The sequence below is a fragment of the Lathyrus oleraceus genome, chromosome 6 (genome assembly GCF_024323335.1).
Source record: "Lathyrus oleraceus cultivar Zhongwan6 chromosome 6, CAAS_Psat_ZW6_1.0, whole genome shotgun sequence".
Taxonomy (NCBI): Eukaryota; Viridiplantae; Streptophyta; class Magnoliopsida; order Fabales; family Fabaceae; genus Lathyrus; species Lathyrus oleraceus.
Window position 1 is genome coordinate 47471330 of NC_066584.1, and position 12173 is coordinate 47483502.

The 12173-nt window shown below is 33.8% G+C and overlaps 2 protein-coding genes across 2 annotated transcripts; both read left to right on the top strand.

Moving 5' to 3' along the window:
* Window positions 1-8826: 8826 nt before the first annotated feature.
* LOC127092734 (kirola) lies at window positions 8827-9665 on the top strand. The gene is made up of 2 exons (XM_051031618.1): window positions 8827-9104; window positions 9194-9665. The coding sequence occupies exons 1-2, from the start codon at window positions 8843-8845 to the stop codon at window positions 9478-9480; spliced, it is 549 nt and encodes a 182-aa protein (XP_050887575.1). The 5' UTR covers window positions 8827-8842; the 3' UTR covers window positions 9481-9665.
* Window positions 9666-10188: 523 nt separating this feature from the next.
* On the top strand, window positions 10189-10973 carry LOC127093931 (uncharacterized). Its single transcript, XM_051032819.1, has 2 exons — window positions 10189-10659; window positions 10725-10973. Exons 1-2 carry the CDS (start codon window positions 10189-10191, stop codon window positions 10971-10973), a joined length of 720 nt encoding a protein of 239 aa, XP_050888776.1.
* The last annotated feature ends 1200 nt before the right edge of the window (window positions 10974-12173 follow it).

The following is a 12173-nucleotide window of genomic DNA, read 5'->3' on the forward strand; positions in this document are numbered from 1 at the left end:
GCAGTAGGCATTGGAGTGTCGATTACTTTGGAGTTTGTCATATCAAAGCGCTTGAGTAGCTCATTACAATACTTCGTTTGGCTCACAAAGGTTCCTTCTTCAAGTTGCTTGATTTGAAGACCGAGGAAGTAACTTAGCTCCCCCATCATGCTCATATCAAATTCTCCCTGTATCAACTTAGAGAATTCCTTGACCAAATTTATGTTAGTAGATCCAAAAATAATGCCATCTACATAGACTTGAACTAAAATAGAGTGTTTTCCTTGACGGTTAATAAAAAAGGGTTGTATCAACCTTCCTTATTGAGAATCCTTGTTCTAGTAGAAATTTGCTAAGACGCTCATACCATCCTCTAGGGGCTTGTTTGAGACCGTACAAAGCACGTTTAAGCTTATAAACATAGTTAGGAGGCTCATAGTTTTAAAAAATGGGAGGTTGAGATACATAGACCTCTTCATTAATGTGATCGTTTAGGAAAGCGCTCTTAACATCCATTTGAAATAATTTGAAATTTTGAGAACAAGCATAGGCAAGAAAAAGGCGTATAGCCTCGAATCGGGCAACCGAAGCATAAGTTTCCTCATAGTCGATGACTTCCTCTTGGTTATACCCTTGAGCAACAAGGCGAGCCTTGTTGTGAGTTATAACTCCGTTTTCGTCTAACTTGTTCCTAAACACCCATTTAGTGCCGATTACTCGATGGTCTCGCGGAGGGGGAACAAGATCCCACACCTCATTTCTTTTGAATTGTTTAAGTTCCTCTTGCATCGCTAAAAACCAATGTTCATCGAGTAATGCGTCTTTGGAGTTTTTAGGCTCATTTTGAGAGACAAAACCGAAATGATAACAAAAGTTACTTATCTTTGACCGTGTGGTAACTCCCTTTGAGATATCTCCTAGTATATTATCGATGGGATGATCCTTAGAAGATTTCCATTCCAAAGGAAGATCATTGTTATTAATCGAATGATCCTCCTCTTTCTTTTCGGAAATTTGATCTGACTCCTCCTTAGCTTTTTCCGGATGGGGTTCAACACGCTTTTCTTCTTGATCTTTTATTATGTCTTCCGAAGGAACACCTGCACCATCAATAATAATACCTTCTCCGACAGTTTTCGAATAAGATTCATCAAAGGAACCATGCACGGATTCTTCAACAATAAGTAACCTTTTGTTGTATACTCTATATGCTTTACTAGATTGAGAGTATCCAAGAAAGATACCTTCATCGACTTTTGAGTCAAATTTACCAAGGTTTTCTTTACCGTTGTTTAATACAAAGCATTTACATCCGAAGATATGAAGATGTGAAACATTAGGCTTCTTTCCCTTTAGCAATTCATAAGGGGTTTTGTTTAGAATAGGACGAATGAGTATCCTATTCAATACATAACAAGCCGTATTTATGGCATCGGCCCAAAAATATTTAGGAAGGCCGTTTTCATTGATCATAGTCCTTCCAAGCTCTTCTAAAATTCGGTTTTTACGTTCCACTACTCCATTTTAGTGTGGAGTTCTTGGAGCAGAAAAATCATGATCAATTTCGTTTGTTTCACAAAATTCCTCAAAGAGTTGGTTTTCAAATTCACCTCCGTGATCACTTTGAATAGTAACTATGCTAGTGTTCAATTTGTTTTGAGATATCTTGGCAAACTTTTCAAAAGCAGAAAAAGTGTCACTTTTACTTGCTAAGAAGATAGTCCAACAAAATCTAGAGTAGTCATATACTATAACAAAACCATAGTAGTTTCCACCTAGACTTTTAATTCTAGATAGCCCAAAAAGGTTTATATGGAGAAGTTAAAGGGGCCTCGTTGTGGAAACAATATTTTTAGATTTAAAAGAGATCCTTGTTTGCTTTTCCATTTGACACGCATCACATAAGTGATGTTTTGAAATTTTGATTTTGGGAAGACCAACTACTAGACCTTTTGCAACAACTTTATTTAGCAAGTCAAAGTTGATATGCGCTAATCGTCTATGCCAAAGCCACGAGTCTTCACTCATGGAAATGAGACATTTAGCGCTGGTCAAAGATACTTCATTCAAGTCAAGCATGTATACATTATTTTCCCTCCATCACTTAAGCACATCATTCTTATTATCATTATGTTCAATCATGCAACAATCTTTTGAAAATGATACTTTATATCCTATGTCACATAATTGGCTAATACTAATGAGATTGTGCTTAAGACTTTTAACTAAGAGGACATCTGAGATAGTAGTAGATGATGGATTACCTACACTACCTTTTCTGAGTATAGCTCCCTTGTTATTATCACTGTAGGTTACAAACCCTTTATTCTTAGCCACAAAGTCAAAGAACAAGGAGATGTCACTCGTCATGTGTCTTGAGCATCCACTATCAAGAACCCATGTTCTCTCCGTATCCTCAAGACATTCAACCTACAAATTTAAACAAGGGAAGGAGGTACCCTATTTTTATTGGGTCCTAGTGTGTGAGTGAAACTTTGGTTGCATTTGGGCAACCATTGAAAAATGCCTTTAGGAACCAAGAATCTCCTAAATCGACATTTAGCAATAATATGTTCCCTTTTGCAACAATATAGAAAATTTGAGTTCGGATGACAATTGCTTTTGCTAACTTTATCCTTTATCATATAAGTGTATTTTTGATAAGGATTATTCACGTTACTTCTAAAATGTGATTGATCAATAACAAAGGTAACTTTAGGTTGTAAAGCCTTGTCTAATTTAGCTTGAAGAGTTCTAACCTCTCTTTGCCAAATATGACAAGTTTCACATCCAGACAATCTAAACCAAAATCCCTTATCATCTTCAATTTTGCCTTTAGTAACCTCTATCATAGATTTCTTAAGAGTTTCTAATTCTTTTTCGGAATCAGAAATCTTCTTTTCTAAATAACAGGAAATTTTCTTATTTGAGGCCAATCGTTTAAAAGCTTCCTTAACCTCATTGTGTAGAGTACTAAAGGCATTTTGCAAGTCAAAATAAGACATTTTATCAACATGATCATACTTAGAATGACTTACATTCTTTTTCTTCTTTTGATGAGCCGTAAGACAAATATTGACATTTTCTTCTTCATCACTTGAGTTATCATCGCTTGAGGACTCACTATCGCTCTCCCATGCAATGTATGCTCTTCTAACTTTGCTAGATTTGTTGTGACATTTGTCTCTTCCTTTGTCTTTCTTCAACAAGGGACAATCCGACTTATAGTGACCGGCCTTTCCGCAATTATGGCATGACCCTTTTGAATTAGTTGTCTTCTGCAAATCAAAATAAGACATTTTACCAACATGATCATACTTAGAATGACTTACATTCTTTTTCTTCTTTTGATGAGCCGTAAGACAAATATTGACATTTTCTTCTTCATCACTTGAGTTATCATCGCTTGAGGACTCACTATCGCTCTCCCATGCAATGCATGCTCTTCTAACCTTTCTAGATTTGTTGTGACATTTGTCCCTTCCTTTGTCTTTCTTCAACAAGGGACAATCCGACTTATAGTGACCGACCTTTCCGCAATTATGACATGATCCTTTTGACTTAGTTGTCTTACCTTCCTCTCGATTCGGGAATTTTGATTGTCTTATATGGTTGACAAGATTTTTATCCGAATGTTGAATTTCATTATTTCTAAGGTATCAGTTATACCTCCTTACGAACAACTCCATGTCTTCATTCAAATCTTTATCATCATCACTTGATTCACTCTCACACTCTTCTCATGTTTATCAAGGTTCGTGAGCTCTTGCTCATGCTCTTGAAGCTTACCAAACAATGTTGTCATGTCCAATGTTCTTAGATCATTGGCTTCGTTAATCGCAACGACCTTTGGTAGGCAATCCCTGTTAAGACATCTTAAGATTTTAGTAGTAGCAACATCATTAGGGGTAGTTCTATCAAGAGCATTTAGCTGATTGATTAGATGAGAAAATCGCTTTTGCATATTGACAATGGTTTCACCATCCTCCATATGAAAAAGGTCAAATTCTTGAGTTAAAGTGTTGATTCTAGCTAGTTTGACATCATTGGTTCCCTCATGGGTGATTTGCAATGAGTCCCACATAGCTTTAGCACTAGTACAATGGGAAACCCTATAATATTCATCAACACCTAAAATGGCGATGAGTATGTTTCTGGCTTTCCAATCATATTTGTACTTTTTCTCATCTTCTTCATTCCATTATGCATCAGGTTTAGGTACAACAACACCATCCGCATTTGTCATGGTTATTTCCATAGGACCATCTTGGATGACTTTCCATACCTTCCTATCAATAAAGTTGATATGGATACGCATACAATCTTTCCAATAACTGTAATTTTCACTGGTAAAAATAGGCGCCCTATTGTACGGCCCTTTAGGATCGTTACTCATTTTCTAAAAAGTTATATGCAAAGCACTAGATGAACCGGCGCTCGTGATACTACTTGTTAGACGATAGTACCGATCTAGAAGGGGAGTTGAATAGATCAGTTTTTAAAATTTATCTCTTTTTAAAAATGTTTTCAACGGTTGCGGAAGCACCCTAGATTATAATCGTCTAAACAGTCCGTTAATTGAAAGATCGGATATGCGAGAAATCGAATGGAATAACTACGATAGAGATAATCAACCATTATCTAAATCAATCGATTAAATACCACAATCCTTAATATCGTTACCTCTAATAATGTGTTAACACAATAAGAGAGCAAATAAACAATTACTAGATTTGTGTGAGATTAATTTTATCGAACATTTGGTGAGCACTCCACACCAAGTTTCAATTTCACTCAAATTGAATGTGCAGATTTTTACTCAGTTGCAATCAAAATGATTGCACCAATTTATCGAACAGTTATTATGCACAACAATCAAGTGATATTGATTTTACTATTAATTTCATACAAAATGTAATTAATGCAGAATTTAAAGAGATAAGAGAAAGAGAGAACAAGACCAGATTTGTTGAGGCAGTTCCCCTATCGTCCTCGCTTAGGATACGTTTGCCCTCAATTCTAAATCTAGAATTGAGATGTTTTTATTAACACGTTGCAAAGTTAATACAAGAGAACATGATCACCACCAATCAACCCCTAGTGTTGTTGCAGATCCTATTCGGTTATCTCCCATTGATTCGAGTTAAACCAAGTCCTTCAAGCGCTTCGAACAAACCTCCGGTTATAACTACCTTATTGCAAGAACGCCACGTTATCCAAAACTTCAGTTCGGATGACTTCGATCGCAAGTCGCTTGAACCCTAAGCTTTCTTCACAATCCTCCGGTTACCGTTACTTGTTTGACCGAACTCACCGTTCTTCAAACTTTTCACTCGGCTGAATCTGTGAAGCAAAGGTTAGTGCAAAAACCCCAAATTCTTGGAGGACAAAATCCCAATGGTTTTATTCAAGAAAAACCCACACAAAGCCTCAACTCAAACTAAGATTACACAATACTATTTGGATGTTATCACCACAGCAATGCACAATGCTCAACAAAGATTATTATGTGTGATTATTGAGAAATGCAATGAAGAATGAAGATGAAGAGCACTTTGGTGTATATCTTTCACTTTTCTTGTTAAATGTTGAAGAAGAGACTCTAGAATATTTATATGATGCATGGACCAAATAACAGACATAACAGAATTATTTTGCAAAATTACACAGCAGAAAATTGAGTCCAAGTAGCGACCACTCGACCTGTTCATACAGGTCACTCTGTATGGACCCGGGGCAAACTTATTCAAGTAAAACAAGCGATGAGTCGACTCAAATAGGGGATGAGTCAACTCAAACAGAGTTTTTTTTCAGGGTTGAGTTGACTTGTTCAGACCCGTGGCTACATGGTTCAAATGAAAATAGGAAATGAGTCGACGTAACATGTGGATGAGTCGACTCATTTAGTTTTTCCAGGATTTAGTCGACTTGTGATTCAACCTGTTCAGACCCGAGAGTTACGCTCCGAGTCATGAGACGACTCACAGTTCTTAAACTCTCAAAAATGAGTTTTGAGATGTATTTTGATAAATTTAAATCAATCTCTTATGAACCTAGGGTATTAACGATGATCAAGTGCATGATTCACATCTATGATATGCTCCTATATGTCTGGACACGTTGAACTTATATTTTGAACAAGTTAAAGGATGAATGCATTGTATGATATGATGACACCGTCCAAAATACACGTTATGGACGACTAGAAAGATTTGACATCATTAAAATAAGAACTAGTCATATTTACCCTCACAATTTGAAACACAAATAATTATTTAGTATATGAGACCTCGAAAGTGTGAGCAAGTTAATAGTTATGCTCACGACACCTACAAGTTAGAATAAATAAATGAAGACCATGTCCCTGAAACATGAAACTCATTCTACCAAGAGGAATTATTATAATTAGTTTAAATTTTTATTAATAAGGCAAGTTGTGTTGTTACAACAACCATGAATTATTTTCCTGTTCTTTGAATCACATTATTAAAAAATAAATAAAATGATGGTGTGGCACTCTTTTCTTTTGCAAGAGCATCCCTTTTAATGAGGCACCTCATTTACAAATTACATCTTGTATTAGGAAATTCATTTTACATATAAACATACTATATTACTGTGACCTACAGGGTATCATAACACTCGACATGCTATCATTACGCTCTACAGGGTATCGTTACAGCTTATGAGGTATAATCATGTCGTATGGGGTGCCATAACGCCCTAACATTATTCCTACATACATTTTTAATTTGTTTACAAACATTTCAAATTCACAACCAAGCAATTTGATTATTTTTTAAGGCAATTAACAACATGTCTAGTCGGACTCGAAGAAATACAAATGATCATGTATCAGCTATCGTGGAACATTAAGGGTGACACATAATAAAGCAATAAAAGAGAAAATTGGGACAAAAGCGAGACTTCATTAGATATCAACTCGTAAAGAGCACATTTTACAAATACCATTACAAAGCATTCCAAAATAAATAAAAAATGCATAAAAAGGTGAAAATAAACAATGAGATCCTTTCGTTGCTTTGGTCGTGTGAGACCAAGCTTGCTTAAAAGGAGGCTTGGGTATAGGAATTCCACCCACACTCTGACCTTGTCAAACCCTTGCTCCATTGTAATTGCTAATATATATATATATATATATATATATATATATATATATATATATATATATTATAATATATATATATATATATATATATATATATAAAGACTTGATAATTATTTATTCATAATATATGAGACGTGATCGTCATTCTATACACATAATAGTCTATATATTTTAATCATATTCCGCAGCACAATAAATTGTGACCATATGGATAATTTAAAAATATTGACTTTAGGGTTAACATGATCTTACGATTAAGTCATCATTAATGTCTAGTTAAACGAACAAGATATACTTCGATATAATAACAAATTCTAATAAAATTATTGACCTCTAGAACTTACACAAACACTAGAATCATCTCTCCTTGTAAAGAAGACCAAAAACCAATCTATGGTTTCCAAATGCAATTCTGAAGCAAAATAGTGACATCGGTTAGCTTGACATTATTTAAGTACCTCATTATCTCTTTTCATCAATCAACTTTTATGTATTGTGATAACAATTCAACTATTAACCTAGCTCATAATCTATCATTCCATGAAAAATCAAAATACATCGAGATTGATTGACATATCATTTACATAAATATCTCATCATCTGCACCATCTTCCAATGTCGGTACTGAATCACACAATTTCATACATATCTTAGAATCTGAAGATGATCTCATCTGCGCAACTCACCGTTCATAGTTCTCTCCATTGAAAACAGAGAGATTCGCTGAAAATTGCGTTAATGTTATTGTTCTGTTTGTCATTACAGATTCTCTCTGAATCATAATTGGATTCTTTGATACCAATTTATTGGAACAAATATTTTCAAAAAAGGTGAAAGGCATAGAAGAAAAGAGAAAAAAGAAAGAAAATCGAAAACGGAATTATGAAAATTAGGATTGAGAGAAGTTATCTGTTTACATCATACAAAACCCATTATATAGGCAACTAAATCCAATGCCCAAACTATACAAACCGACCCAAACCCAAAACGTACCAAATATAAAATACAAAATTACAAGTTACATTTCAACACTACTATATGTTGTATTCGACTACATTGAATACAACTAACTCCTAAGGGTCGACTACCTACTTCGACACAGTCAAATGTTAACTTTCAATCAGAACATCGAGTTACAACTTCTAGCACATGCTCAATATATTCTTTAGCTTCTCTCATTGGTGTTATAACCTTTGTGCTACTATTCTCACTAGGAGTCAATTCAAATATCTCCTGCACTAAAGCACAATCCTTAACTACTAACTTCTCTAGATTATTATAAGTCTTCTACGTTGAGGAAGGAAAAACTACACAGCTTTTTCACAATTATGAACCTTGCAACATCTTCAACGTTTGAAATTGGTAATACCATATTAAGTTTTCCATGTCCTTCAGCATGATTTCCACTATACTACTTCTCCAACATGATATTGGAATGGCGTAATTGTTTGGAACTTGGAGTTATAAAGTTATCTCTTTCTTCGTTATCTAATATTTTTTATCATGACAACTAACTCACATTGTTGATATAAGTTAGTAATTGTTTGGAACTTGGAATTATTAATTATTAATTAATTATATAAAAAAATATTAAATAATAAATTATGTTAGACAAAACGTGCATTAGGCAATGCTAGAGACTTGAGACGTGTAATGCACTTACTAATTAGAAAATGTGCAATGTCAACTTATACGTACAGTTGTTTTGAGATATCCTATGACACCAATCTAGAAATGTCAACTATTACATACAGCTGTATACTTTCTATCACTACATATAGAGTGTTCGTAAAAACATTAGAGAGCAGAAAAATGGCTTTATGTGGGAAAGTATCCACTGCATACGAGGGTGAAGCAACTGCTGCTAAGTTCTATAATGTTTTTAGGAAGCAACTTCAATTTATTCCTAACATTTCCTCTGAAGTACAAGGAGCTAGATTGCTTGAAGGTGAGTGGGATAAAGTTGGTGCTGTCATACACTGGGAATATACAATAGGTAATTAAGCTTTTTATGATTCATGGTCTTATTTTATTTATTGCTCGGAAGTAGTATATATGATTTTACACACTTGTGAATCCCTGCAGATGAAGAAGAACAAAGTGCTAAAGGAAAAATTGAGACTATAGATGATGAGAATAAGGTAATCACGTTTAGTCTCTTTGATGGAGATGTGAGTGAGAATTACAAGAGTTTTAAGGGAACATTACAAGTTATGGATGGGGAATATGGTGGGCTTGTGAGATGGACTTTTGAGTATGAGAAATTAAAGGAGGACATTACCGGTGCAGTTATGGATTTCTATTTGGATCTTGTTGCAGAGATCACAAAAGATGTTGATGCTCATCTTGTTGAGGAAGAGCAACAAATATGAACAGAGATGAAGTGTGTTTGGCTATGATGTTATTGCATATCAAATAAACTTGAAAAATTTACAATTGTCTTTCTTGAGCTCTGTTAAAATTGTAGATGATTTCCAAAATATCATACAAGGTGTAATTTTTGTAATTTTGTAATATGCATATGAATTGTTATTATATTTAATGGCAATTTTTGAAGACACGATGCCCCGTTGAAAGGACACAATTTTACCAACTGATCTAGCACATTTTTTGGCTATAAATTTGGATGCCAAACAATATATCAGTTACTGTTCATCAAATGGCTTGAACTTATCTATAAATAGAGACATTTGAGAAGCAGAATACACACGAAAATAGAAATACATACAACATTTTCTCTACCATTTCAATTATTCTAAATCGTTTTTCACTTCATTAATGCATGAGTGAAGTTTGAGAAACATCATTCTGTAGTCGATTATCAAAAGATACGTTTAGTGTATGCGTGCAATTCACATTAAGGAATTCAAAGTATCCTGAAGGAAATTCGATATTAATCTCAATTGCATCCAATATACTATAATTGGTGGGGGCGAATTGATCCTAAAGGTTAGTGTGAAATTCGCACGCTTTGAAATTTTAAGAAAAATATTCATCAACACCTTCTTTATTTTAGTGTTGCTATATATTTTCAACAACCACAAAATCCAACAATCTTTAGGATCAATTTTGACTTTTCAATGACAACATCACTCAAAGATATGACATTCAACTCTGTGAAATTGGAAAAGTTTGATGGAGGTAACTTTGTCCGTTGGCAGAAAAAGATGAAGTTTCTACTTACAACATTGAAAGTGGTGTATGTTCTGAATACTGCAAGACCATTAGAGAGGGAAGAAGAAACCATTGCTGAAGAGAGAGAAAGACAAAAATCGGACAATGATGATTACATTTGCATGAGTCATATTCTTAACGGTATGTCAGACTCTTTGTTCGACATCTATCAAAGTAGCAATTCTGCAAAGGAACTGTGGGAAAAACTAGAATCAAGATACGTGCAAGAAAATGCTACAAGTAAGAAGTTTCTTGTTTCTCATTTCAATAATTATAAAATGGTAGATAATAGATATGTAATGGAACAAATGTATGAAATTGGACGTATTCTCAATAACTACAAACAACATGCTATGCATATGGATGAAACAATTATTGTATATTTCATAATAGATAAACTTCCTCTATCATGGAAATATTTTAAAAATCTTTAAAACATAAGAAAGGGAATATATCTCTTGAGCAATTGGGTAATCACATTCGTTTAGAAGAAGTTTATCGTAAACAAGATGATACTAAAAATCAAATTGCTCATGAGAAAGTCCATGTAATGGAGGAAGGAAATTCAAGTAAAACTTCCAAGAAAAGGAAACGAGATTTTGGAAAATCTTATGAAAATCAAAATGTTAATAGCAATAATAACAATAGAAAGAAAAATAAAGGAAATTACTATCATTATGGAAAACCATAACACTTTAAAAATGAGCTCAGGTTCTTGAAAAGAGAGAACAAAAACAAGAATTTAAGTGAAACAAAAGACAATCTTATTATTGTCATTTCTGAAATCAACATGATAGTGGACGTTGATTCTTGGTGAATATACTCTGGTGCTACCCGTCATGTGTGCAAAAATAAAAAGCTATTCAAGATCATCAGTGAGGAAAATGGTAATGTTTTGTACATGTGAAATGCCTCTATTGTCCAAGTCAAAGGAAAAGAATCAGTGGAGATTGAATTCACTTCTGGAAAAACACTCACTCTTAAAGATGTTCTTTATGTTCCTGAAGTTAGGAAGAGCTTAATTTATGTACCTTTACTTAATAAGTATGGTTTCAAATCTGTATTTGAGGGAGATAAATTTATTCTCTTCAAAGGGGGTATTTTTGTAGGGAAGGGTTATCTTTGTGAGAATATGTTCATGTGTAATGTTTTTAATAATAATAATAATGTGATTTCTGTTTATATTGTCGAGTCTTGTGATTTATGGCATATGCAACTAGAACATGTTAACTTGAGAAAATTAAATGATATGATAAAATCAAATTTAATTCCGGCTCTTGACAAAAATTCAAATTCATGTACTACTTACATGTTAACTAATATCACAAGACAATCTTTCAAAGGAATTGAAATAAGTTATAAGGTGTTATATTTAATTCATTCAGATGTGTGTGATTTACATGGTTGGCCCACCATTGGTGGTAAAAAGTACTTTGTCACTTTCGTTGATGATTGCATTAGATTTTGTTATGTTTATTTAATGCTTTCTAAGGATGAAGTCTTAGACAAATTTAAAATATTTAAAGCACAAGTAAAACTTCAACATGAGACTTTCATTAAATGTTTTAGAAGTGATAAGGGAGGGAGTTTTATCATCCTATATGTTTTGAGTCCACTAGTATTATGCATAAAAAAACTGCACCATATTCCCCACAATAAAATGAGATAGCAGAAAGGAAAAATAAGGTGTTGGAAGAAATGGTAAATGTCATGTTATCCTATTCGGATTTATCTAAAGGATATTGGGGTGAAACTATGCTAACTGTATGTTATATATTAAACAGAGTTCCTAATAAAAGGAACAAGATAACCCCATATGAACTATGAAAGAAAAGAAAACTCAACCTTAACTATTTTAAAGTTTGGGGTTGTATAGCAATTGTAAAGGTTT

What these genes read in the sequence shown, in the direction of transcription:
- LOC127093931 (XM_051032819.1), top strand. Translation starts at nt 10,189, where the DNA reads ATGACAACATCACTCAAAGATATGACATTCAACTCTGTGAAATTGGAA. An exon ending in ATATGGATGAAACAATTATT is followed by an intron (nt 10,660 to 10,724) that starts GTATATTTCATA and finishes TTAAAACATAAG; the next exon opens with AAAGGGAATATATCTCTTGA.
- LOC127092734 (XM_051031618.1), top strand. Translation starts at nt 8,843, where the DNA reads ATGTCAACTATTACATACAGCTGTATACTTTCTATCACTACATATAGA. An exon ending in ACACTGGGAATATACAATAG is followed by an intron (nt 9,105 to 9,193) that starts GTAATTAAGCTT and finishes GAATCCCTGCAG; the next exon opens with ATGAAGAAGAACAAAGTGCT.